Source organism: Athalia rosae, chromosome 6 (assembly GCF_917208135.1).
Source record: "Athalia rosae chromosome 6, iyAthRosa1.1, whole genome shotgun sequence".
Classification (NCBI taxonomy): Eukaryota; Metazoa; Arthropoda; class Insecta; order Hymenoptera; family Athaliidae; genus Athalia; species Athalia rosae.
In genome coordinates, this window is record NC_064031.1 from 6,087,250 (window position 1) to 6,114,120 (window position 26,871).

Consider the following 26,871-nt stretch of genomic DNA (forward strand, 5'->3'; position numbering starts at 1 on the left):
AGTCGTCGGCTGCTGTACGCATTTATTTTCTGATTTTAATTATCGATTTCGCAATTAATCGAGGCAACCCCACGGTTTCGCTCCCGCATTCGTTATACACCAATATTTATGCGAGCTTTCCTCCTTGCGGTAGAGATATCATTAAACTCGAAAATTCATGTTTTTCCGCAATCTCCATCTAGCACCGAGCATCGATATTTCAACCGAAAGTTCGCAGACAAAAAAGAAATCAACTACAAATTCTCTCGATATCGTGGGATTCCTTCGCGATATCGTGGAATCAAATTTCTTTACAAGTTAACTAATTTATTTTCTTACTATACGCGCTAATCGATAATCAAAAGTTACAATTCGTGCGGAAAACTGGAATAATGGAAGGGAAATTTTCGCCATGTTTATAGAATTCTTCTTGAGACGAGGAGGATGTTTCGAAACATGGGATGATTTTGTTTATAATTTCCTCATTCATTCATTTACTCATATTTATGTGCATATGTGTACATCTGTAAGGGGGCTACTGATTTCTCTAGGGTTTTGTGTAAAAGATTCAAGTAATTCAGGCTCTAGTCCTTACTAGTCCTTATTCTGTGTCTATGTATACCCTATCTATCCTGACAAAAATGTGTTCACATATACATCTGAGGGCACACACACATACAAGAATTTGTTGATATTAATTTCTGCAATCTCTATGGTTTATGGCCAATAACACTCTGGCTATAATGAGACATTTCTACGAGCACGAGGCTCTTTTGGCAAAAAGCGTGTGATAAATCTCGCCCGAAAATTCGACGAAAAATGAACACCCAATATAAAGCTAATCACCAAGGACGCTGCAAGGGTTCACTTTTTTGCCACTTCGCACCTCTCCATTACCTTCTTATACGTAGGATACGCCTATATATTGGTTAGACATTCGCCGAAAGATATTAGCTTTTTGCAACGTTCTCCGAAACGTTTTGCTAACATTGCAATACCCGTCTATATATATATATTGTGAATTAATGAATTTCTACGCGAATTTGTATGTCAGCAGAACGCGTCGCTGCGTTCACTCGTTCGTCTGCCAGATCAAATAAACGCTCGTCATGCGTCCACTTTTATTTCATTTCGTATATTCCATGTAATCAAAAAAAAAAAAAAAAATGAAAAAATTACAGCTAGAACCTGCGATAGATTTTCAATAATCATATGAACATTCCGAGAAAATCGCTGACGGCAAATATTGATGTTCAACAATTGTGACAAAATTGATGAAATTAAATAGGTAATTAAACCCTCCTTTACCTGGAAATGGAAACAACAATTCTCCCCATGTAGTCTATGCGTTATACTCGGTAATTGAATTGGCATAGAAAGCCCCATGTAATTCGTGTACTCGTCATTGTGAAACACTAAAACCCTACGAATGCTGACGGGTGTCATTCGAATTTCTATCAACCCCGTGCACTGTCGTCCACGGGCTCTCGCACGGGCTTGTAAAATAAAGTCTAAAAGTAACGTAAAGCGAAGTGAAGTATACGGCGTAAAAGTTCACACCGTGCGGCGCGTCAGGATAGCCGTGGAGGGCTCGCGGGTAGAACAACATCGGCAACACCGGCAGCACCTTTTTCACGGAAAAAACTATCTATGGTTAAAGTGTTGTCTTAACTAAGACTACGCCTGACTGTAACGGCTCCTTCGACCCTGTCTAAACCATCTATTCGCATTTCGCCTTACAATTGGTACTACCTAGCCGCTTTTGGGCTTCGTCCCGGGAGAATTCTTTTGGCACCTTAAATTTCCCAACATCGGCGGTAGCCGTGTACTTTAGCGACGTTAATCCCAGAAAACCATAATACAACATCACGGGGCATCAGCACCTCGTTCGAGGAAGTTGGTGAAGCGAAATTCGCGCTCGCTTCACTTTTCACTATCTCCCAGCTCCCATGCACTATTTGTAGATAACATAAATTATATATCACGTGTACAATACTATAGGGCCTCCGGGAATGAACCGACTCTGTATAGGTATACAAGGAAGTAAGCGGACCGTGTAGCGAAGCACATCGGCTAAATTTTTCAATTATTATCACTGTTCGGCACATGATCGAAATGTCCACCGGTTGGTATATATTTCAGTGGAGAAAACGAGCTGATACATCTCTTCGCTAATCGGTGTAACGTTACATACATCTTCAGTTTATCTTTAAAGAAGAAATGGAGAAGAAAATAAAAGAGGATTACACCGCCCCGCGGTGGTCACCAGATAAGAACATGTTTTATTTCCATTGAGAAAGCCAGAGAACTTTTCAGGATTATAGTACATACATATCGGAGCACAGATTCGAAGTGAAGTTAGCTGCAACGCGGGAACTGCTGTAAAACGGAGGACATATACGTTGGTTTTTCTTCCGCGTTATTTATACTAATCGAGTCGTAGTTGGCGGCTCTGTCTCGTTTTCTCGGGGTACATTGCGAATGTAGTTACGTGTAGCCGTGAATGATTCACTCCTTGATCATTGTTTAATTATTGTAAATTCCTTAATCACGTTGTGTCGAATATCGCTTTTTCCTATCGTGCGAGCAGTCTCTCCTCTTTTCTCACGCGAGGGGATAGTTTGAAGGAGCGAATAAAATGATATATATGTATACATACATACATACATATACATATAGAAGACCTGCGAGATGCGGTATTAATTTGAAGACCGCTTCCGCCTCTTTTCCAAGTACTATATTATACAGTCTGCAGACTAATTAAAGTCTCTGTGATGACTGCTTTAGTTTCAGTTTGTTTTTTTTCTATTTTTCTTTAGAAATCTGAGCCGAGAAATAAGTTAAATAACTTTAATCGAAAACTGTATGTGTATGCGAAATAGGTTGGTATCTGTATAAATACGATTTTCTGCTTATTCTACCGCCTCGCGAGCACACGTATATACGTGTATATAGGTGTATTATGCACGCGGGTATTGGTTCGTAGATTGTGTGTATTTATGTATGCATATATGTGTACCGAGTATAAGTATGCCGTTCGCGTTAATTCAGTTTTAATTAAGTAATATTAATCGATCGAAGCGGCAGAGTTAATTATAAATCCATTACCATGAAATATCCTGTAGCGCTAGCGACTCCGTGCCGTCGTGGTGGCTTTTTTTTAAATCGCAACCACATAATTCTAGTTGCTTTAGTTCCGAGATAAGTCACGTAGAGATAAACATAAAAAGTAAAACCAAATGACTGAAGATGAAAAAAACAAACTTATCTCGATATTATTCGAGAATTGATGATTTCTTGAAAAACCATGGCGGTGAAAGAGAGAAGAGAAAATAACAAACTTTTGGCATTGAGCCCGAATATTGTACCTCATGTAATGATAAGTTCATCGAGGAAAAATTCTGGGAAAACAGGACATTTTACACACTGGAGAACTGTCAAGGAGATGAGAATTAAACGAGACTTTCCACGTGAAGAAACATGATACAATAATTATAGGTGACAACGGGCATCCGTGTATTCCTTTTACCTTATGGTCATTAAACTTTTTAATTAAACTTTGCACCTCGTCCTAAAGAAACGAAATTCACCATGTAAGCGTTAATTCAACCGTCCGTGAAATTCGGTGGACGAACAAAGTAATTTTCTAATTTAAGAATCGCCGCCTCTTCTACTCAAGTAAATCGGGTTTTATAGCTACATGGTGACGTGCTTCTCGACGATTAGGAATTTTGCGGATTCTCAAAAAGGAAATCAAAGGGTTATATTTTTCATATAGGTTTCCCGAATTGAAAAATAAGTTTTCCAGAAGACGTTGATGCATTAAACTTTCATTGACGTTCTGGAATTCTTTTTTTTTTTCAAACTTCCTCTCAACGACAGTCGAGTATCTGATAGACAACCTACGTAGGGGAGGGCGGGGCAAAAGGGGAGGTACTTGAGAAAAGCCCGAGCTTTGTGAAACTTAAATACGATGAAACTTCTTTCTCGTATTTGTATTTGAATAAATGAGAAAGATTTTCAGTCAAAGAAAAAGTAACAATTATCTCATCGGATATCGATACTAATAATTATAATAATATTTCAATTTATTACCATCAATATTTCTTTGAAATAGTTAAAAAAAAAAAGCATGTTTTAAATATCCAGATTGTCGTTTGAAGTCCATCAGCATTTTTACAAAATTTTCTGAGCTACCCCATTTTGCCCCGCCTTTCCCTACGAATGAGAAATATATTTAGAATCGTAAATTCTCTCCATTGCAACTTGCAAGTTTCCCTCTACACTGACCAACTCGTTACTCATTGTCAGCTGAATTTGTTCTCAACAAATGCAGATCGGATATGATGATTTATTTAAAAACAAAAAAAAAGTGACGATTTTGGATTTATATCGAATTTGGTCACACAAATCTGCGGCGTGATCGGAACGAGTTTAAGGTTATTATGCATACACGAAAAAAAGGGGCAAAGAGACCACTTCAGGGAAAAAGGGAGAATGGAAGATTTGCCCGCGGTCGGTTATTAAAACCTCTCGCTTCGATGCAGATTACTTTTCAACAACGATCGGGAACAATCGTATATTGCACATTTAATAGGGAGGGGAATTCCGTTCGGTGCTATCGCGATGCACGCTAGATGCATATATATATATATATATGTTTTTTTCACATGCATGAACGGAAAGACGTTATTTTGGTACCTAGAGAGGCTCGCCGATGAACAAAATTCCCATTTGTTTTTCCTCCCATTGGATTAGAGTGAGAAAAGAAATTTCGTCCCGATCCGACAGCCGCAGGAGCTGTATACATATATTATAAGTGGGGCAATGATTTCTTTCGTCGTATTTTGAAAATATTTATCAAAATATATGAGCATGATTCCGTATTAGGAATGCACAATTATTGCAGGCGCCCTTCCACCATAGACTCCTTCCGTCGGACGTGATATAAACCATAAAACAAGAGAAGACTTCGAGTATACCTATATGAAAATAAACAAAAAATCATTCATTGTGCAATAAAAACAAAAGCAATGAAAACTCGATCTCGATCGAGGCGGAGAATCAAAGTAAGGAATATATTTTTTTTCATTTCTGTAATCCATGTGTCGATAACATGGAATGAAGAAGAGTCGTCACGGTCGTGTAAAATAATCGAGTCGAGTAAAATCCAACATCGTATCTGGACCACTACGTGACGATGATCGAATGAATTCCGTCCCAATTCAGATATAATTAATTTAACGCACTCGAGTAGGTGTACCTGCGTGTAATACGCATTGGGTGTGTTAGAAAGTTTGTATTAGCAGTTTCAGTCCCAGTTTAAACCCTCCTTTGTACGATTCGTCCACATTTATGTATGTACTCGTATACTCGGTAGTCTTTCGGCAACGATGATTTCCTTACATTAGCTATGACATGGCACCAATCTGCTCACGGAGTTATAAAATAGCCGAGGTCGGAATCGTATCGAGGAGCTTAAAGTGAGAGCGCCCTTAAAGTGTTGCGGCTGTTCCATTCGTATTATATGTATACATACCTCATGTTTAACTGAATGTACATACGTAGTCCGATGTACACGCTCTTCTTTTTTCGCGACACGTATGCAGTTATACATTGGCGGATGGAATCTGAGACAACGCAGGTCGCTTTGAGGAGGGCGGAAAGTATCCGTTCGCGCGGGAGGTAGAGACTTCCGGCGATGCTTGGCTCTCGGCCAAAAATAAAAGGAAACTGTGAAATCTGTGCGAATAAACCAGTAACGTTTTTGCAATATGTAGACTGTACGTATATCCCCTCGGGGAACCGGTTGGTTGGTAATCGCGCCTCCGATGGACTCTGTGCGGGTTTTTTCTACCGAGCAATTTCACGTTTCAAATTTCCAAGAATCGGAGTCACGAAAAGCGCGTTTCACGCCATGTACGCATCTTGCGGATTTGACTTTTTACACAGAAATACGACTATTACACCGGTGCATATAAAAATCCGATTCAATCGTTCGGAAACTTGATTGCTGGATTACATTATTATCTGGGCTCAATGAAGTGCTGCGGAAAATATTCGGCGATGATCCATATCGCGTTTTATTACATCGCGGTGAGACGAAGGAAAAAGTGTATATAAAGTACGATGAAAAAAAAGAAAAAAAAAAAAAATAATACGAAAATAGTAGGGATGAACCTTATTGGATCCTTCGACAAAAGGGAAGGAATCTTTCCGATCCACGGTCCTCATACTCGTAAATCCTCGTGTCTTTGATCCGCGCGTGGAAAGCACACCCATATCTTGAGCCGCTGCTCAAGTAAATCTTCCGAACACTTCATTGTTCATTCGGCACGGTCGTCGTCTCATCGAAATCCTTATAATATACCGTCGCGTCGGGAATAAATTCTACCATAGATTTTCGCGTGATGCACCGTCGCCGCGAAATTAATCGTTATGGGTTCTTTTTCTCTATAATGGTTTTGCGTACGAAGATCTATTGTGTACGGCATAATTTCCATGGCACTGATCCGTTGCGTTTTGCTTCGCATTATGGTATTTCAGAAACGTTGAGGATTACGCACGGGAGCACGAGGAAGCATCGAGAAACATTCAGCAGTATTTGTCGAATCCGATAAACGCTTATCTCCTCGTAAAGCGTTTGACGACCGATTGGAAACGGATAGAGGAGCTAATCACCGAGGACGTGGGTAAAGCCTTCGTAGCCAACATAACGACATCGAGAAACGATCTCAAGTTTCCTACCGACGAAGATCTGAACGGAGCTGCTGTCGCTCTTATGAGACTCCAAGATACCTACAAACTCGATACATCCCATGTTGCCAGAGGCGTATTGAACGGAGTTCAGTACAGTACGGGCCTCAGCGGTAAGGATGTTCACAGTCGTTGTCATTTACCTTGAAGTATATTTCGACTGTTGTTGTACTTTAACGGAATTACATTTCGACTCGATCTTTCCCCTAAATTTCCAACCTTTGAAACAATAACGGCGCATGATTATTTGCAGCGGGCGATTGCTTCGAACTTGGCAGACAATCGTACAACAATGCCGATTATTATCACACGGTATTGTGGATGCAGGAGGCCATGGACCGTTTGCAGGAGGAACACAACAGAACAACAACAACAAAACCCGATATTTTGGAGTACCTTGCTTTCTCAACCTACATGCAAGGTGAATGTATTACTTATAAGTATACTGTAACCGTTCAATGAACCTGAACTACAGCAAAAGTATAAAACGTGGAAATACGTCGGTCACGGTTTTCAGATTAAAAAGAATTTTTTAATCCACGTACACACTTTTGCTTCGTTGTAGTTTTCGCAGGTATGTAGGCGAATTTAGCGGAGCGGGTTTCGCCGGGTGGTATCTCGGGGCGGCTAGGCTGTGGGAAGAGTAAAATCTGGAAAAGTTTTGTACCGGAGTTGCATTATAAATTACGAAGTAAATTTCTTAGGGCGCAGCAGTTCGCTCTCGCGGTACACTGCCCGGTGAACTAAGTTGCAAATTTATTTCGACTCGAAACTCGCGGGGAGAAGAGTAACCCCGCCGATCTTCTTTCCTTCGAAGTATCTTGTACCGTTCGGTTTGTTAGCCAACGCCACTTTGTACGCCGTATAAAGGTCTCGCGTTTAAACGTGCGGAGAAGCTCCTTTTTCCTGCTGCAATATCCGGAGCACGGCAAGTTATTCCGTTTTATAAGGGTGGCGCCGAAAATTCGCTAGCAGAGGATTCCTCCCCTCGTTTTACGAAACGTACACGCGATTTCATACCGTTCTACACGATTTAATGCCCGATTGCGTTTACGATTTCAAATGGTTTTCACCCGGTTCAATGGGATTTCCTGGAGAGGAGCGGAAATTTGGCGATGAAAGCATCGGAGTGCGGATTAGGTGTAAAATCTCAGAGATTTGAAAAGCTTTAAAATATTTTTTGCTCTTTCAGGGAATGTCGCCCGTGCACTCAGCATGACAAACGAACTTCTGGAGTTGGTTCCGACGCATCAAAGAGCGCTAGGTAACAGAGCGTACTACCAAGAAGAAATCCAGAAGAAATCAACCCAGGCGAGAAGGAAGCGCGGCGAAGACGGGCAGGACGAAGGCCCTCCTGCTGATCAGGTGAGTTGGTTTCCTGCAATTTTCTCCAAAATATTAGACACCGACGATAATTGAAAGAAAATAAAAGTAAATGACGAAGAACTGTGAAGTAGGCATCCGCGTCTATTCAACATTTTCATGCATAAAGTTATAAACTTTCCAGCCGTACACCGTCGCTGAAAAGAAGATCAAAACGTGGGAAGAGTTGACGGAAAGGGAGAGGTATGAAATGCTATGTCGCGGGGAGGTTTCGCTTCCGGTTGACGTGCAGAAGAATCTGAAGTGCCGTTACGTAGAACGAGGAATCCCGTTCCTAAAGATTGCACCTTTCAAAGAAGAAGAGGCCTTCCTCGAGCCTAGAATTGTTATCTATCACGACGTGATATACGACGAAGAAATTGACACGATTAAGAGGATGGCTCAGCCTAGGGTAAGTTATCGCTAGTTGGAGGCAAAAAAAAAAATAGCGTAAAATGAAAAGATTCGAGACGATGAGTTCATAAACACGTTTAATCTTTCGTACAGTTCAGGAGAGCCACCGTGCAGAACTACAAGACCGGTGAGGTTGAAATCGCGCATTATCGTATCAGCAAAAGTGCATGGCTACAGGAATACGAACATCCCCATGTGGAAGCAGTCAGTAGACGTGTAGAAGACATGACAAGTTTGACAGTGGATACCGCAGAAGAACTACAAGTGGTCAATTATGGAATCGGTGGCCATTACGAACCGCACTTCGATTTCGCCAGGGTAAATACGACGATTCCTTTGTGTTTTATCTAATATCGCCTGTATAAATTCACATGCCCATTGATCCCATCCTAATTAATCGTGAATCCAAAAGGGCAAACAGAAGAATTAATCACTTATTCGAACGTGTAATGACGATATTTTTTCTGCAGCGAGCAGAAAAAAATGCCTTCAAAGGACTTGGAACTGGAAATCGTATCGCTACGGTTCTTTACTACGTAAGTTATACAGAGTTTCTTGTTATCTATCTATAAATCTCACGATCCGAGTACACGTTTTGTACATAGCTTCGTTTTTCATATTCGCTGTTATGCAAACTTTTACACATTTTAGTTTTTAGAAAGATTCATTGGATGCCCACATTTCTGTTGAGATAGAGTCAGTTGACTGAATAATTTCATTGTATCATTCTACTTAATTGAGTTATTAAAAAGTGATATTCACAATTAACACAAACGGATCGATACATTACAGATGAGCGATGTGGAACAAGGTGGCGGAACTGTATTCACCAAAATAAATCTCGCCTTGTGGCCCAGAAAGGGAAGTGCCGCTTTTTGGTTCAATTTGAAACCGAATGGCGAAGGGGATTATAGCACCAGGCATGCGGCTTGTCCAGTCCTTACTGGATCCAAGTGGGGTATGTAAAATTTCTTTCATTCAAATTCAGGGCAATATCCCATACGAAAAATCATACAAAAGGTTGCCTCTTTCCCACGTGGATCAAAAATTACGATTTGAAAAACAAATGACTCAAGTCTTGAAAACAAAGTTAAATCCAAACAGAGTTTGGTGCCACTTTGGAGATTTTTTGAGGGTTCTAGAGTTGAATGAAATTGAAGTAGAACGTTAATTGTCTATTAATAACCTTTTTTTCACTATTTTAGTGGCGAACAAATGGTTGCATGAAAGAGGACAAGAATTTCGGCGCCCTTGTACTCTGGAGAACCAGGCACCAGACCCAGACAGTGGGATGTATTAACCGAATAAATGCTCATCATTTCGCATCGTGAGATAATTGAGCGTTTGGTATTGGATCGGCAGATGGACAGATTCGAACCAAATGTCAACACGATTACATTCAACAAATTCGTTTTTCGAAACAGCAATGGCCACATCTTATTATTTTCCCCATTAGATAGGATCAGCTATTTTTACGACATTGGCGATTGGAATTTGAAGATTAATTTACGGCATCACGCATTCTCACGCATCTTGACGTGTGGTAAAAAATGTCTATGATTATTACTTCGAAGCCGACTCTAGACAAATGACGTTGCATTTTGTCTTTAATTCTCTCTATCATTTTTCTTCTCCAATCGCTTCGCCATTTGTTTGTTTTTCTGGTTCTTTGCTACTTTTGCGCCTCCGCTCGATATCTCATAGTTTTGTTTTTTACGCATATGAGACGAGATCCGTGTTACTTAATATATTTATAGGGGGCGGGTAACACGTGAAAAACTATGTTTAACCACAACCGAATAATGAGGAAAGTTTTTATATTATGATATTATTAGATGCTATGTGAGTCGCGATTTATTAGGGGGTGTAAATGATTACCAAATATGGCTAGTTGTTGTGCCATTGTTGGCAATTTTTGTAGCAAGAATTGGACTGAAACTTTAAAAATACTCCGCATGAATTCAAGATTGTATAACAGAAGTTAATTCTCGCTATGACTGATCATGATTAGATCGGGCATACTACGTCAAAACGAAGACGTTTCAACTTTCTGGTTTCCGATTGCTTTGAAAATTTTTGTCAACATAGCTTTTCTGAAGGAGAACCCATACCTGAAAGCATTTTGGAATGAGAGCTCTCATCTTTGGATTATACATTTTTCAAAACTCACAATTTTTACAAAAACAAAAATTTTGATGTTTGTTTTTTCAATGACAGCTCATTCTAGGGAGAAAATTATGAGACATGAGATGTTCAGTTTGAGACAAACTTTTCGAACAAGAAATGATTGCAGCTTTAGCGTCAACGAATCCGACGCTATATTAATGAAAAATACGAGAAATCAATCGATTTTATCAAACTTTCGATGACTCCGAGGGGTCTCTAAATCCATGCCCGGACCACTCATTAATGGCGAAAGTCAAGATTTCCAAAAGCTACGATTTATAAACAAAAACTATGACCACGGAAACACGACTTGAAAGTTTCAATTCCATCGTCAAATTCCGATCGTTCGTTCTCGAGACATGATAGAAAACGTAAGTGCAGGTTGAGTACCTCGAAATTTCATATTTCAGCGGGCTGCGCTCGAGCGCTCACGATCTGGTTCGTATTTCTGCCACACTGTGGCGTACCGCATCACTAATTTCTCGCAGTAGAAAATACTTACAAATTTCATTAGGCTCATGCACTCTGTTGGTTCGTCCGGTTAGGCTGATGTTGAATCGCTCCCCGGCCAAGTACGAAGCGATTCAACAGCGACCTAACCGGGTGTACCATCAGTAACAAGCTTCGGCTCACCCATAAAAAAGAATATCTGTATCGCATTTCTCGAAATTCTATTTTGATACATGCGTCGGGTATTTCGAGCGCCGGCACGTCCAGGACTAAAGAATAATTTGTGGATTTTTAATTGTTGATGCGGTGTGAAATTCCTTTCTTTGTACTCTTGTTTGCTGCAATTGTTAGCAGACGACGACCTGTCATCGTCTGATAAAGATCTTGATCACATTTCATAAACTAATCTTTAGATTCCACCTGTTCGGCGGCATCCCTTTACAATGACATTTCTGCGAAATTCTATGTAACAAATTTAGAAAGTAAATAAGCGATTCTCAGCAATTGAATGGGTACCCAGGGAATTAAATTATGACTCGTTTTGCCATACTAAAGCATGGGCCTTTGGTTCCGAATCAGAGTTACCGAGTGTAAATGAAAAATTTTGAATCGATTTGTTTTCCGTGTATTGGCTAATGGCTTATTATACTACAGAAAATTTGTTAAAAAACATTGTTTATAATTCCGGTCCGAATTTCTGAGACAAATCCAAAGCTCTTTATAGGCCGGGCGTTTTTTTGGCTTGGTAAATTTCAATTTAAATGAAAAAAAAGTCTTGGAATAATTTTTACAAATGCGTCATCCCTAGCAATATTAATCGGTTCAATAACAAAAAATTTGAACAAACAAAACGTCTCTCAAGTTCGATCTAATCATCACATGTTGGAACAACAAATAAATTTTGACATAGGACGGATTCTCGCCCCATTTTAAAGTTTACAAGGGTTAAATTAGAGGCAACGAACTCATTTTTCAAAATGTCGAATAATTTGTCAAACATGAAGAGTTTCGGGCAAGGTGGAATTGAAATTTTCAAGACGTGTTTTCATGGTCATGGATTCGTTTATAAACCGTAGCTTTTGGAAATTTCGACTTTTGACGTTAATGAGTGTGCTGAGCACTATACCATACTATATTCCCTATACCGTGGTTTCTGTGACCCCTCAAGACGTCGCAAAAGTTTTATAAAGTTCAAAAAATATTTTGGAAAAAGTAGCCCGTCTGACGTGGCAAGCCCCCCATACTGCAGATTTTATTTAAAGTTCAATATATTTCAAGTGAAAAAATGCAATCAAATTTCACAAATTCGTGAATGAGAGCTCGTAGAATCGAGCTCGTAATTCGATTCTGGTCTCAAAAGTTTCGTCTTTTCCGACAATTTTTTTTTCTTTTTTTTTTTTGGGACAAAAATTTGAAATCAAAATTGTAGGTTTTTTAAAAATTGTTTGAAGTTTTTTGACTAAAAAATGCTTTCGGGTGTGTGTTCTGGTTAGAAAAAAATATGTTCAATAAATTTTCGGAGGCAATCGGAGACCAGTAATTTAAAACGTCTTGATTTTCACGTGGAATGTTCCATATTATAATATAATGATTATGAGTGAGTTATCACTATGGATTCGAATTGCACGATTATTTTTTTCAGAAGCACCAGTGACGTTTCCGAATTTACATAACTTTCTGTACTTCGATGTTATTGAATTTGATTTCTGCTGTCTTATGATATTTTCACTTGTAACGTAAGAATTCACATTTTTTCAATACCGAACCAAACTTATGTGACATTCTAACAACTGAATAGTTTTCACGTTAGAATATACATCCGATATCTGAATCGAATTGAAAACATTTTCGAAAGCCAAGAACTTTTCTAGTTGAAATTAGTTAAAATCGTGAAGTCAGTCATGCTACAAAACCTTGTGCATGCTGAACCATGTGATTAAAAGATACAGATCTTACCGTTCTGCTGAATAAAAGGTACTGTAGAAGAGTATCATGGATTTACATTGACATTTCAGTGACATTTTCCCCCGAATAGCTAAAAGAGTCGAGATGGAAAAAATTTGAGAATTGAAACCCGAGATCCAAAAACTTACGTAGAATGTCAAACTGGATTTAACAAAATTTTGTCTGCGTCACAAATCTATTAAATGAACCAGTGTCCCACAATTCAAAATTAACTACAATATCATGTACAACTCATCGCAATATTTAAAAATTAAGTAAAATTTAACGGTAAATTTTATGTGTATAAAAGTTTTGCTGAAAAAATTTATACATGGAAAAAAAAATTAACCGTAGATCTGTAGCTGGAGATATCATCCATGGAAATTCCAATTGCAAATCACGAATGAATTTGTTTACTGTGTCACTCATTGACCGATTTTGAAATGTAAATCTTCACTCCAATGAACAAGTGCAAAATTTGCACTTTAGTAATATGACTTCAATAGAACGAAAAATCTATAATCGGGGGTAAAAATAAAAGAGAAATCTGTGAAATTGTTGGCGGTTTACGCTTCGCCCGGCACGTTGTTATCATAGAATAAAAGACGATGGCGAAAACTATTCGTATTACTACATAATGCAAAATAAATAATAGTTAATTATTAGAAAATTCGTAGCATTAAAATTGAAAAAGAAAAATATGTAAATTCAATGGATAGTTCATTACGTATGGATTATTCGTATATCATACGATAGAGTTCAATATATATATATAATATTACTGTTCAAAAATCGCTGTAAGTATTTAATAGGGATAATTTAATTGACATCATAATCGTTTATAGAATAAACTCATCCTAGCAATATTATACATACAACACATCGATAAATAAACATTTTCAAATTACAGTTCAGCTATAATAATCTTTTACAAATAACTTCACCGTGTCTGAAAACCTTATGGTCTTCGAGCTACTGCGATACTCGAACTGAAAATAGTTGAACAATCAGCGAGCATATATCAGTCACGCACACGGTTAGCGATTGATGTACGTACACCTGAAATCTCCAACTAAAATTGGTCTTCTCAATTGGAAATTTTCGCCAACTCATATTATAAATTTCATTCGACTTTTTAGGTGATTGATTTCATCCAACATTTCCCTGCAATCATAATTACATTCGAATCAACAAAACCACTTATAGGTGACTCGTTTACGAATTATGCAATGTAACGTGGCACCGAAACCTCGCAGATAGCTATTTACTATACTCATAAATGAATGATAAATCGAAAATAAAGAAATAATCTATTAAAATAAAATAACAACACTCGCTTCATTGAGTAGGCTTTGTGCACAAATAAAAACAACAAGCGGCCTGCGGTACAGACATCAACTTCTTTTTTTTTTTGGATTAAATAATTCAGATGTATTTTCAGTATGCAAGTTACTCAATATTTTTTGCTTACAATCAGTAGGACTTATCCCAGAATTTGTGAAAACTCCAGCAAATTGCTAAACTCCGTCCGCTTTTTCAGAGTCCAATACTTTTTTAACCAATTGGTTTTAGTATTTGGCGCCCAAATTCTAGACGATGAAGCTGATGAATAGCGGCAAAACGCTATAACACATTTTCTTGAAAATTATAGTTTTTGTGGTCGCTGTTTTTTCACAATTTTTTCTCAGTAGTCGATTTCCCCCACCCTTACCTGAAGCAGCTTGTGCCCCCGAAAAGTAAGCGAAGTACATACATTGTGTCATTAGGAAGGATTGTTTTACCTGATAATTGAAGTTTTACGATGCAACGAGTTCAATGCCGAGGCGTTTGAAGAGTGAGCTTTGCCAGTGCGCAGGTGCAGGAGCTTCTATCGTGACGTACGATACAAACTACAAAGCGGAGAGGTCCACAGTTTCCTATACATACGCCATTTTCTTCGCTCGGCCCGTTTGTTTATTCGATTGGAAGGGCGAAATCCTTTGAAGCCGATTATTACGCGCCGCATCATCCCAGCAATCGATCGAACTGACGGAATTTTTGGTTCAGCTTTCACTCATGAACAGTTTTGCTGTACGGAAGCGCCGCCAATCTTTATGTTTCTTCGTCATACTCCGTTGATACAAACGGGCGGCAGAAGACCGCCCCGTTCGAACTTGTGATCCTAGAAATAATCAGTCCCGAATCGAAGTCGAACATAAACGAATGATCGCTCTGCCGAAACAATTTCTGTAGTTTCTTCTCATTGCCAGTTGAAATCAAAACTCTGCAATGTCCGCCGGGAAAATAAGCTCGGCTTTCGACGTTGGTTTGTTAGTCTGGACGTCGCTGATTACGTGATCCACATATTGTAACGAATGACTTACTATTTTTTTCAATTTACATTCCCCTAGAAGTAGAAGAACCGTTCCACATACGACGTTACCAGCCACGGTATGAATGACATTTTCGACCAGATTTCCATGTTCCTAATAGTACATAGAGTAGCTCGAAACGTTAATACGACTGCTATACGGTAAAATAAGGAGACATGAGAGCCACCCGAGAGGACCTTTTATTCAAGAGAAATCTAAGCGGCGGTTGTCACGAACGCGGTGTACAAAAAACTTGAGGGTGCATGAAAGGAAGGCAGGTGTGTAAATACGTATACTATGGTCTTTATAGCGTAGTGAATTGCCGCGAGGTATATAGCTGAACTTATCGTGTTGCGCCTCTCGGTACTCACCGGTACTCGCTTTGCAAGACTACCTCTGGCCTTTGAGTCGCGTATATCGCGCGGGGCTGTGGCATGTATACATGTGCGTACGTATACATGACGTACAATGTGTGGGCACAAACTATGCCGTAGGTCGCATCGATCGAAGAACGGGCTCCAGAAAACGCCCGGCCCGGCTCAACTACCTAAATCTTCAGTTTACTCGAATATACCGCAACACAAAGCGCAACCCTTATTGCGCTTGAAGTCTGCACCGCAGCATATTATTTAACGATATGAGCTGAAAGAATCGCCGTGGAGAATGTAAAATTCTACATAGAATGTCAAAAATGGATTTTAAGAATTTTCAGGTATTCATATATTCCGATAAAATGGATCAGGGATTATTTCGAGCGAGTTTTCCCGGCCGCGGCAGGAAGTCGCGATTATATTCAAGGATATTGATTGACGAAGGATTCGCAACGTGGTTCTAGGTTAGGTTGGGTTATTATCATTATTTTCATTATCGTCGTAAATTGTTTTAGGATCCCGAAACGTGCTGGGGGACGTGCTCGGAGACTCCAGCGCCCGATAACATGCGCCCATTCAGCATTGTTCGGGTATTTACCCGAGTCGGAAGGGGTCCCAAATTTGCAACCCCCTGCGGCTCGTCGTATACAGTCAACGCTCTATACCGAGTATTTCATATTTTTATTCACCTGATTCGAAGAGCGATAACTGAATTCTAAACCAAGGTTAACACCAATACACGCGGAAATCGAACGTGGTGCGGATGTGATGGATGAAAATTGAAAGCCAATAGGGCCGCTGACGTAATTATACACAAGACGTAGAAGCGTAGAAATAGACTTTTCTCAGATTAGTTTTCAAAAAAAAAAAATAAAATTCCTCGCCAGGTTCACCTTTTTCATTACATTGTATAATACGCGTTGGAAATTCGTTGACGTATCGCGCTTGGAAAATGAATTTCTGCACGGGGTTCGCAGCGAGGGAAACAATCGAGTTGTTTTAGTATAAATTTCTCTTTTCACCATTTTCTGAGCAGCTGGTTTCAACTTTATCAGCAGAAACACGAGCCCGTATTACACCCCCAGCCATTTTCTCTCCGAACAAAGCTTGATGAGAAAACAGGAAAAAAAATGTAAAACAAGGCGAATACAAAAAAAAACTATGAAACACCCACGCTGTTTTGCAGGGCGAAGCCGATGCTCGGGTACGTAAAAAATTATCTGACATACGGCTTTTAGAAGTTTTCAAAACCCGAGAGCGAAGGCTTTTTAAATCATAACGGATTATATACGTACAACTTTAAAGCGTTTAAAGGTCGAACTTCTTCGCCTGACTGCTTCAATATTTACACTAAGGTACAACTTCACTTTTCTGATCTCGATCAAACGAAATGTAGAAATTCGAAACGTTACGACTTGTTAGGTATTTCGTCCTCACGACGGTATCGCAGCACCCAATCAGCGCGAGATCGAAGATCTTCGAAAATTGAACCACGAATTCATTCCAAACGTACAAAATGTTCGAGTTGAACGGTGTCGTTGAAATTTAGATAAACTTTCGTTTTGCGTGGCTCGTTTGAACCTCGAATATCGTCAATCCGGGTCCAATTATTCAGAGAACAATACATCAGGCTATGTTCTATGTAAAATCTCGTTTACCTCTGGGCAGGTCGTTTCGAAATGGTTCAATTTAATTTGATAGAATTGAATTCTGCACACCGCGGACAGTCGGAGTGACCTATACCCACTGCATTCAATAACTCCTCTGAATTGGAGCAAATCATTATGACGGATTTATTCAATCAACCGACTTTATACATACAAATATCATATTTCGCATTTCATAATATAACATCCTTGTTGTTATGATTATTTTCCCATTTTTTATTCATTGATTATCATATTCTATAATTTGGAGAGTACAAGTTGGCGAAACAGGCAAATTTCACACGATTTCATATGAGAATCATATTTTGTGATCAATTAAATCGCATGTGTTCTCATCTCAAGATGCGTTATAATTAAATCAAGAGAGAGAAATTTTCGGAACAGAAACAAAATTATATTCTGTTGTATAACGCAAGGGAAATATCAAATTAACAATGAGTCCCCTTTTTTTGAAATTCCTCGGCATTTTTAATTTTTGTTTCATTGTCATAAAAATAAAAGCGAGACAAAGAATATCAAAAAAAATTCAGCATATCAGCACGTATAAATAAAATATCCCCATCGTTTTTACGTTCTGAGTGTTCGAATCCATATAGACGCATTGTTGATTGAATAGATTTGGTAGAGAAATGCGATGTGATCGAACTCAAGTTTCGAGACGGAACAATGTCAGTTGATACTCGATATTGGCTGGGTAGTGCACAGACTGCGTATAATTGAGTTTATATCGCACAGTGGACAGTTACGGGCGGTGTCTTGTCATACGAGTTTCCGAACTCTCGGAAGAGTATAGTTGTCAGAAGTATACAATAGCTCGTATACATACATACGTAACACAGGAGAAGCGGGAGAAGGAAAATTGTAGTTATTATAATTTTTATAATCGTTTCATTTCTTGGAATTATTTTTCTTCCCACCTGCATCGCGAGTGTGTATTAGACGTACACGTCTACGCAGTTATGAGCTCTTGAAACAGTTTTTGCTCGGATGAACGAGAACCGTTATATTTCACGTTGACCTTGAAACCTTAAAAGTGGAAATGGATCGTACATCGGAGGTAATACGCGTGTTGTTGCTTTGTTGAGCATACTCTAACAATAAGTATACTACTTGTGAACATAAAAGGTGAGAAAAATGTGACGGACGTTCTACCAACGGCTCACTCACTCGTGAAGTGAGAGGAGGTGCGAATAGCATTCCGATAACGAAGTGAGCAATGTCCAGAAAATTTCTTCCCATAAAACCCCATTTTCAGAATATCTCATCAGGCGGTTCATCCCGTCTTGGATATTTTTATTAGGGACTCCCTTTTTTCTTAATTTTCGTGGGCTTTGATCATTCGCCCGAGGCGAGAGAATGACCCCTTCAATTTTTCTAAGTTTATCCCGTAATTCTCTGCCGTTATCAAGATATAAAATAGCAGGGAGGGTAGGTACGAAATAACGTGCGCAGTATACGATTCATATGATTATCAGATTAACGTCGCTGCATTTTATTAACACGTTTATTAAATGATATGGCTATGTATTATAGTACATGTGCATACATTACGGTGTTAACACTAACGTCAAATATTACGCGACATCTCGTCCATGTTGTTACATGTTATACGCATAATGATTATTATAAGTATTTTGTATTTCAAAAAAAAAAAAAAAAAAAAAGTACACGTGTGCATATAGATACATGTGTGTATATACATATATATATCTATATGCACGTTATTTTTTTTGCGACTACTACTGTTCATCTTTATGCAAACGGAACGATAAACGAATGAATATAACGAAATAAAGGTACGTACAGTTTCCGCAGATTTGTGAATTTTTTTCCATACGTATAGTGTACGTCTAGCAAGTCGCTTTGTAGTAGATTTCTTCGTACGCTGTTTCGATAATAAGATTGAAAAGAATATACGTTCATGATTTGCGTTAGACGTTTCGACGTTATCAATAATAATTATCAACGCTATTGATGTAAGGTATGATTTTTTTATTTCATTTTCAAAATGCCTGTACGTTGCAAAATGATAAATAAAAATCCAGTTGGTTAAATACGCCTTCCTAGGCTTCATCGTCATCAGGAATCAGTGCTTGTCGAAACTAAAAGTATCATTTTTTCCCCTTCATTTACTATTGATTCTCAGCAACTTTCCTTTTTCTATGTTTTTTTTTCTTTAATCTTTATTATTCAATATTTATACATGTATTTAATTTTGTTCTTAAATCAGTAAATACATACGCGATAAAAATATTCTTACCGATTGAGATCACAGATTTAAACAATAAAAATTCATAAATTTATATAAACTATATATTTGTATTATACATATATATCTCTATCACATACAATAACAATGTTGTTCAACGGGTCTGATTATCGTCTAATAAACAATAAATAATAAGGACAATTGATGAGAAAATGGAATGTGACATTGGACCATCGCAAGGCATAAATCTCTATGCAATAAAATACATCGAATTAATCCGCGGTTGCAGATTTTTTCAAAATCGGAATATATAAGCTAATGCATCGGGTGTATAAGTATAATATTCATAATATAAATGGTAAATATACATAAATATATAAATATAATCTGCGTGTATAATATGTAATTAAATGAGATTGTCGAACGTGAGAATTGGTCGTTTTCGAACCGACGCGACGCGCGGCGGTCAGAGAAATCGATATTAAATCGGGGACAATCGGTAATTATTACGGAATCATGGGAGGGTAAGGGATGGTAAAAACAATATTTTTAACGAACAAATTATTCTATTAAAAATTGTCGACGCAAATTTCCCGGGGATATGGTCAGCTCTTATATTATTCTATATATGTATACGTATAGTTATTTTCTTTTTTTCTTCATTCCTTTCGTGACGATAACGTTTTAATATAATGTACCTATTTTTTCGAGGGACGTAAGTGACACAGTTTTATCGGAGTTATGGGGTAACATCGATCGATCGTTAATTGTCCAACAATAATAATTGTTAATTCTGAATATTTCGTACATATACAATAGATATTTATACGTCTCCATTTAGATATACTGTAGTGTATATATATATAAATATACATACGTATGTATTTGTATATAATATATAATATATATATATATGTCACGTGATTGATGATAATATTTTTCATGGTACACATTATACACATACTAATATTACAACTATTATTTTTAGGGCAACCCCGAAATTTCTCCTTTCCATACTCGAGATAAGACGACAGACGTACGTACGAATGTATACGTTGTTATACCTATAAATGCATACGTTCCATATTTGTACCATCCCATCGTTGAAATTTTATATCATGCGTACTCCGGAACTCTATACATTCGCGAAAATTGGATTTGAGAAGGGATGGAGCGAATGGAAGGAATTTACTGCTGCACAGACTGTGTATTTCTCCATTATCTAGACGATATTATTAAAGTAATAACAATAATAACCATTACAATTATCATCGTCATCGTAATAATCATAACCGTCGATCATGAATCATTTACACATTTCTCTATTATCGCACCATTTATATGGAGCGTGATGGGGACAAAGTTTGGCACGATGATTCTTTCTCGCTTTGTTCCGAGTTTCATTGGTCTGGTGGAAAGAAAATTTACGGGAAAAATTTATGCGAGTCAATGCATTACGGATTGTTGATTGATTTTAGATTTTAGGTGACAGTCACGAAGGATATGGTCACATTTTCATGTTCGGAATACTTGCGGGGTAATCGGACATAGCTGCCGGTGCTTTTGTTTCTCCTTCTTTTGTTTGTTTGTTTTTTTTTCGGCGTACGGTTTTTCATTCGTTTACTCTTTTCCATTGTCGTTCGTTTCCCTCTTTAAATTTCGTAATTGCGGAACTTGTTTATCACCTCGCTTTGCGGTTGGGTATCCCAATTGACGTCATGACGAGCACCGTAATGAATGTTTGCACCACCCTCGGAAGCTCGACGATGAGCGTTGGCTGGTTGACCTCGAACATGTCCCGGAGAACCACCCGCTGCATCCGGCAACATGCGATCTTTTGTCTTCGGCGTACTCCAGTGCATCGACTGTTTTTGTAGATTATTATTCATTTTTATTTATTGTTCTCTTTTATATTTCATCGACAATTTTTTTTTCATTTACTTCGACGGTGAAATTTTTTTTTTCTCTTTTCAATTTTCGAACAACTAGGTATACCAGTTTCTGTACACACTGTATGATACAAATTTGTCTTTTTTTGTTTGTGGTGGGCAGAAATCGGTAAAAAAAAATTCTCATATTCCATTGTTTCATTTTTTCAATTCATGTAATTTATATTGACAAATTTTCAATTTTATTGGAACTAAAAAATTCAATTTGAAAAATTTTTCATTTCATTTTTAGTTGGAAATTTATATTTTTCCATTTTTCATTAATCGAAAAACGCATAATTTTTTTTTATAATAATTTTGATTATAAAAGTAATCATTATTATCATCATTAAAGAATATCTTATTATCACAATAATCATCACTGGTAATTGAATTTTTTTCAACAACAATTTTATACAATTATGAAAATTCACATTTAGGGAGATGTCGCATTTTAAATATTTAAAAATAGTGTTTTTTAAAATAATTGTCAGATTTTTGAGCTTAGGAAGCTCAAACTATACTTTAATATTATTATAAATTATTATTATTATAAAAAAAAATTATGCGTTTTTCGATTAATGAAAAATGGAAAAAATAGAAATTTTCCATTTTTCAAATTTAATTTTTTAGTTTCAATACAATTGAAAATTTTTCAATATAAACTACATGAATTGAAAAAATGGAAAAATGGAAAATGAGAATTTTTTTTGCCGATCTGTGGTGGTGGGTTTGAAAAAAAAACGAGCAGAAAAAAGTATTCAAAGCAAGAGGGAATTGTATTGCGAGAAAATTCATGAAGCAGGAAACCACTTACTTGATGAACGTGTTCCTTCATTCCGAGCCAATGTTGGTAGCTGATAGAAATTCCGCTGTTTCGCCATTTGTCGTAGTTGAGTCGTTTCTCAGGATCGCACAAAGTTTCCTTAGCGTTCTGTTTGAATTAAAAGGGATATGTTTTTAATTTCGTACAAACGTCGGTGACAGTTTCAACCAGAGCTTCACGTCTGATTCGAAAATCGCGCTGTCGCGATCAGTTTTCAGACACGAAATCAATCGGTGAATGACACTTGTGTCTACTTGTATGGACACGTAGTGCGATATACATATCATATGTAATACATATCTATCTACCAATTGCCTAAATATATCATATTCTGATTGCGAGTAATGTATAATAATCCACCTTGAGTTGCTGAAATTTTGTTTCAGCTTCTTTGTTTCCCTCGTTTTTGTCGGGATGATATTGAAGAGCCAGAGCTTTGTATTCGGCCGTGATTTGTTCAACCTACAAAAGACACGAAACTCTGTACCATAGGTATATACATGTATATATACGGTAAATGTATTATCAATCTGCGTTCTTACGCCGATCAATGACCAAAGTATTCCCGTTTATAGCATATATAAAATCCACGAATTTTATACTAGATAATAATAATAAGCGATCACTCATGTTTCTCTACTTTTATTTTATACGTTTTTTTTCTCTTATTTACTTATTTTTATTGATCGTTCATCTATATAACATCTATGTTCCCGCGCAGATTTGTTATTCCGCAATAGCGAGCTAGCTGGATATACGTACCTATACCCTTTATTGATCGAATGAATTACTTGCAGTAACTAAATATTTCGTCATTTTTTTAAACATTTTTTGTTTTTCTTCAACGCACACACGCGGGCCTGCCGGATGCCAAAGAAATATTCCCACTCTTACCACATTGAAGAGCGGAAGCAATTCGCGAATTTTGGGTGTTCCTAGCGTCAGATATACAAACAAATTAAATGGCTTCGGGTCAGCTGAGGTTACGCGTTAACTTGATTCGCGATTAAAATATGACTATCAGGCTAAGAGTTGCCCCGTTCGTGATCGACTATTTTAGTTGGTACACTTTGAACGATATTGTAATTATACAGGTTACGAGGTATGTTGATAATGAAGAAAGGATAAACGAAATTACTCCGAGCTCCGAACTAAAACGACCAAAACTGGGGCGATTTTCTATGGTACACAAGGGGAATAGGTATGTGGAAACTGGCCACTTCATACGCCGCGCACGTTAACTTAACGCTAATCAGGCGTACGGAGTGTCTAGTTTCCACGAATTGTCCCAATATGTTCTGACTTTATATTAAAACCGAGATTAAAACATGATAACCCAAAGAGCAGATAAAAGTTGTGATGATTAACTTGCTGAATTTTACAATTCTGACAGGCTAATTCTAGAGTAGATGTATAGGTTGTCGCAAAATTTCTGTCAAAATGAGCTTCGGTCATTGGTGCAAAACTTGATCCGAATTTGCCTCCAACCTTTTTTCATTCAATAAACTTTTGCCCGTAGGATTCATTGTCAGTCACAAATTTAAATTCACCACAACTTGGGGATTACCAAGTCGAGAAAATTTCATATACGAATTTTATTCAAAAAACCAAAAAATTATTACTTCAACGGGATACACCAAGAATTTCATGGAATGGCGAGAGCCGAGCGAACAAAAAGAAATAAAATCAAAAACGTGACGAGGGATTTCAGAAGTACAAAAAGTTGTTCGAATTCAAAGCCAAATTACGTAGAACGGATTATACATCGAATATAATTTGAATCAAGAATTTAACCGCGAAAAATGTCTGCACCAGAGGCACCAGCGTTGAATTGAGAGTGAAATCCCGCGAATAACGTAACGCGTCGATGAACATTGAACTTCATATATTAAAAAAAATCCTACCACGAAAAATAAAAAACTAAGGATATTCCAACGGATTGCAATTGGCTGTCATTAAAAAAATTCAGCAAATGATCTCCGTGCACCGATGCCACAAGATGAGCTCATCTTGAATGAGGCGCTAAAAGAATCTGTGAATTTCTAGACGCGGATCAAAAACAATGGTAGGCACTTGTTTTCAAACCGTGTGGAAGTTGTCAGTGTCATATGTAAAGTAATTAAACTTACAGTTGCGGATTCGTCGCAGCCCAAAAGTGCGTAAAGATCGTCATCTTTCTTGGCTGTGTAATTCAATATGTCGTCGACGGCACTCATATTTATAATAAAATTTGACAAAACGATATCACCAATGTATAACCCGTGGTATCAGCGACTATTGCAATGCTCAATGTTATGGCTTTATTTGCACCTGTTGCCTTGGCGAGCGAATCCAAAATTGTGAATGAGCTACCGTGGCCTAGAAAAAGCCCTCCAGGCGTCGGGACGCCCTGGATATCATCGGCGCTCGCGCTGTTCGCCGTTTGCAACTCCTCCTTGAAACATGAAGCAGCTGCGCAGTTAGTTAGTTCGCTCCGTTGCGATTCTACCTCGACTCGCGTTTGTTGGATAGTAGCGACGTCGCCAATGCGAGCTCCAAGCTCTAGACTTTCTCTCCTTCTCACGACCGAACAACCTTGTCCGGTTTATGTCAATCCTTATCTCGATCACGCTACCGCGTGGTTATCGCTCCCTTCCATGTTTCTTATGTTAGACGAACATTTCGTTTCCGTAACCGCGAACAACGCGACTACGATTGACATCCGCTAAAAATTAAAGAACACCTCCCCCTGTACCGCAACGATTAGTTTCTCGATTTTATCATCGGTTAACATAAATTGTACTCGTTTACCTGCGGAACGTTAATTATTTGCATTTGGTGAATCGTTCTCTGAACTTTCATATAGATTGAAGACGTGGGTATAGCGCGACGGCGCATTTGAATCCTAATAATTAGGCAAAAACATTGTGAATGTAAAAATACCCGACCAAGTACCAAATTTGAAATCCTTCCGCCAGTATTTGCGGTGAAATTAAAATAATAATGCCAAGCACTACGAGTTGCCGGCAAGCATACATATACATATGTATACATATGTCGTTAAATTGGACCTCGCTGTTCGGTGTATTGGATATCGTAAAATCATTTCAACAGCTGCATACTTCGGATACCCATTCCCAGACGCTGATACTATTCACTATTTTCACATTGAACATCACACCTTTGTTCAAATCGTTCATTGTCCAATGGACGAGTCCACCTTTGGCTGCATTACTTGGTTAAGAGTTGTTACTACTAATGTTGGATGTTATCACGGTGTGGGTTGTTTCATAACCATGTAAAAATATGGCAACGTAGCTTGCGAAGGCTTCAATACATGGTCACTACATACTTTTTTCATCGCTCTATACGAACGTTATATAAAGTGATTTGTCTCGCAAGTTTGACACTTGAGTAACACGTGTTCCTATCCCTCGTCCTTTTTTTTTCTCACTCCCCTTTTCGTTCCCTGCAACCCTCAGTTTTGGTGACCTTCTCGGCCGCGCCTTTTTCTACAGCCCTCTTCGAACTAAAGTGCAACTCCTTACGGTGCAGAGAGAAAAGAAATTATTGTCTGTAAGGATTGCCAAAAAATACAAACACGCTTGCCTATTTTTAACTTTCATCCAATGGTCTTTGCTACCCGACTACCGCCTAATTTAAATTTCGATAATTTTGTTGGATTTCGGTTCGGATTTCCCCCCTTTGGAATTACTAGTAAAGCACTCGGAAATTACTCCACATGCGTGGAAAAATTTTCTGATACCTTGTGACACCATCACGTGTGTGACCAGTGATGTCACCGAAAATGGCGCAACATGGAAAGCATGTAGTTTCACTCACATCGTTACATCTATGCGGTCTAGCGACAAAAGTATGACGATCGATCGATCCGTCCTGTTTTATTCTACATTTTTGAATCGCGTGATTCGATCCGATTTCAGGCGCATTCCGTTCCATTCCACCTCGTTTAATTTTTCAGGACGGTCGAAGCTAAACGAGGATCTTCATTCGCTATCGGTCGTTTGATTTGTTTGGATCGTTTTTATCGAAGTGACGTCAATTACGTAATTCTCGCCCGAAGCGTACCGATTCTTTTTTTTTATCAAAATAGCGTGCACGTGGTAAAAATTCTGGAAATTGACGCATACTGTGAAAAAAATTGGTGTGATTCTGTCATCCGAGTATATCGCACAATTTTTCCTCCAAACTTTTCTCACATCTGTTTTTGTCGGCAAGATATTTGAACGGAACGTTTAAAACGGGTATCAATCGCGCACACATCAGATGTAGAGTACAGGGAGTCACCTTTCAAAGGGTTGCGAATTTCCGACGCCCTTAATCGAGTAAATTTTACGTGAATGGAGTGATCGGGTGACCAAAGGGCCGCAGCGCCGATGGATGCGATCATTTTTTTCATTTTTTTTTTTTTTTTTTTGTCAGGGGGTTCGAATAACCGCAGGTAGTTC

The 26,871-nt window shown here is 38.1% G+C and overlaps 3 protein-coding genes and 1 long non-coding RNA gene across 8 annotated transcripts in view; 2 read left to right on the forward strand and 2 right to left on the reverse strand.

The window, feature by feature from the left end:
• Window positions 1–13,980, forward strand: part of LOC105693012 (prolyl 4-hydroxylase subunit alpha-1) — an 87,206-nt gene extending 73,226 nt beyond the window's left edge. For 4 of the 5 annotated variants that reach the window (XM_012412639.3, XM_048656779.1, XM_012412640.3 and 1 more), the window contains exons 3-10: window positions 6,526–6,848; window positions 6,989–7,156; window positions 7,928–8,100; window positions 8,243–8,509; window positions 8,605–8,829; window positions 8,982–9,047; window positions 9,304–9,469; window positions 9,717–13,980. In XM_012412639.3, coding sequence (XP_012268062.1) covers window positions 6,526–6,848; window positions 6,989–7,156; window positions 7,928–8,100; window positions 8,243–8,509; window positions 8,605–8,829; window positions 8,982–9,047; window positions 9,304–9,469; window positions 9,717–9,811 — 1,483 coding nt within the window. In that variant the 3' untranslated portion in view covers window positions 9,812–13,980. Of the gene's footprint in view, window positions 1–5,651; window positions 5,899–6,525; window positions 6,849–6,988; window positions 7,157–7,927; window positions 8,101–8,242; window positions 8,510–8,604; window positions 8,830–8,981; window positions 9,048–9,303; window positions 9,470–9,716 lie in introns of those variants that run through there. The other variant, XM_048656777.1, reaches the window with a different exon arrangement.
• LOC125501349 lies at window positions 13,819–16,621 on the reverse strand. The gene is made up of 3 exons (XR_007278905.1): window positions 14,853–16,621; window positions 14,543–14,791; window positions 13,819–14,235 (listed from the first exon to the last, which is right to left on the reverse strand). It is a non-coding gene; the product is annotated as an uncharacterized LOC125501349 (long non-coding RNA).
• A 1,016-nt stretch (window positions 16,622–17,637) lies between these two features.
• The window catches only part of LOC105692523 (phosphoinositide 3-kinase adapter protein 1), a 47,530-nt gene continuing 38,296 nt past the window's right edge, over window positions 17,638–26,871 (forward strand). The window contains exon 1 of the mRNA XM_048656771.1: window positions 17,638–18,517. The gene's annotated coding sequence lies outside the window, so the exon portion shown is untranslated. The remainder of the gene's footprint in view (window positions 18,518–26,871) is intronic.
• LOC105693062 (J domain-containing protein) lies at window positions 19,104–24,928 on the reverse strand. Its single transcript, XM_012412730.3, has 4 exons — window positions 24,553–24,928; window positions 22,784–22,885; window positions 22,415–22,531; window positions 19,104–21,534 (listed from the first exon to the last, which is right to left on the reverse strand). Exons 1-4 carry the CDS (start codon window positions 24,637–24,639, stop codon window positions 21,322–21,324), a joined length of 519 nt encoding a protein of 172 aa, XP_012268153.1. The 5' UTR covers window positions 24,640–24,928; the 3' UTR covers window positions 19,104–21,321.

What these genes read in the sequence shown, in the direction of transcription:
- LOC105693062 (XM_012412730.3), bottom strand. Translation starts at nt 24,639, where the DNA reads ATGAGTGCCGTCGACGACATATTGAATTACACAGCCAAGAAAGATGAC. An exon ending in GCTGCGACGAATCCGCAACT is followed by an intron (nt 22,886 to 24,552) that starts GTAAGTTTAATT and finishes TGTCTTTTGTAG; the next exon opens with GTTGAACAAATCACGGCCGA. An exon ending in CAAAATTTCAGCAACTCAAG is followed by an intron (nt 22,532 to 22,783) that starts GTGGATTATTAT and finishes TAATTCAAACAG; the next exon opens with AACGCTAAGGAAACTTTGTG.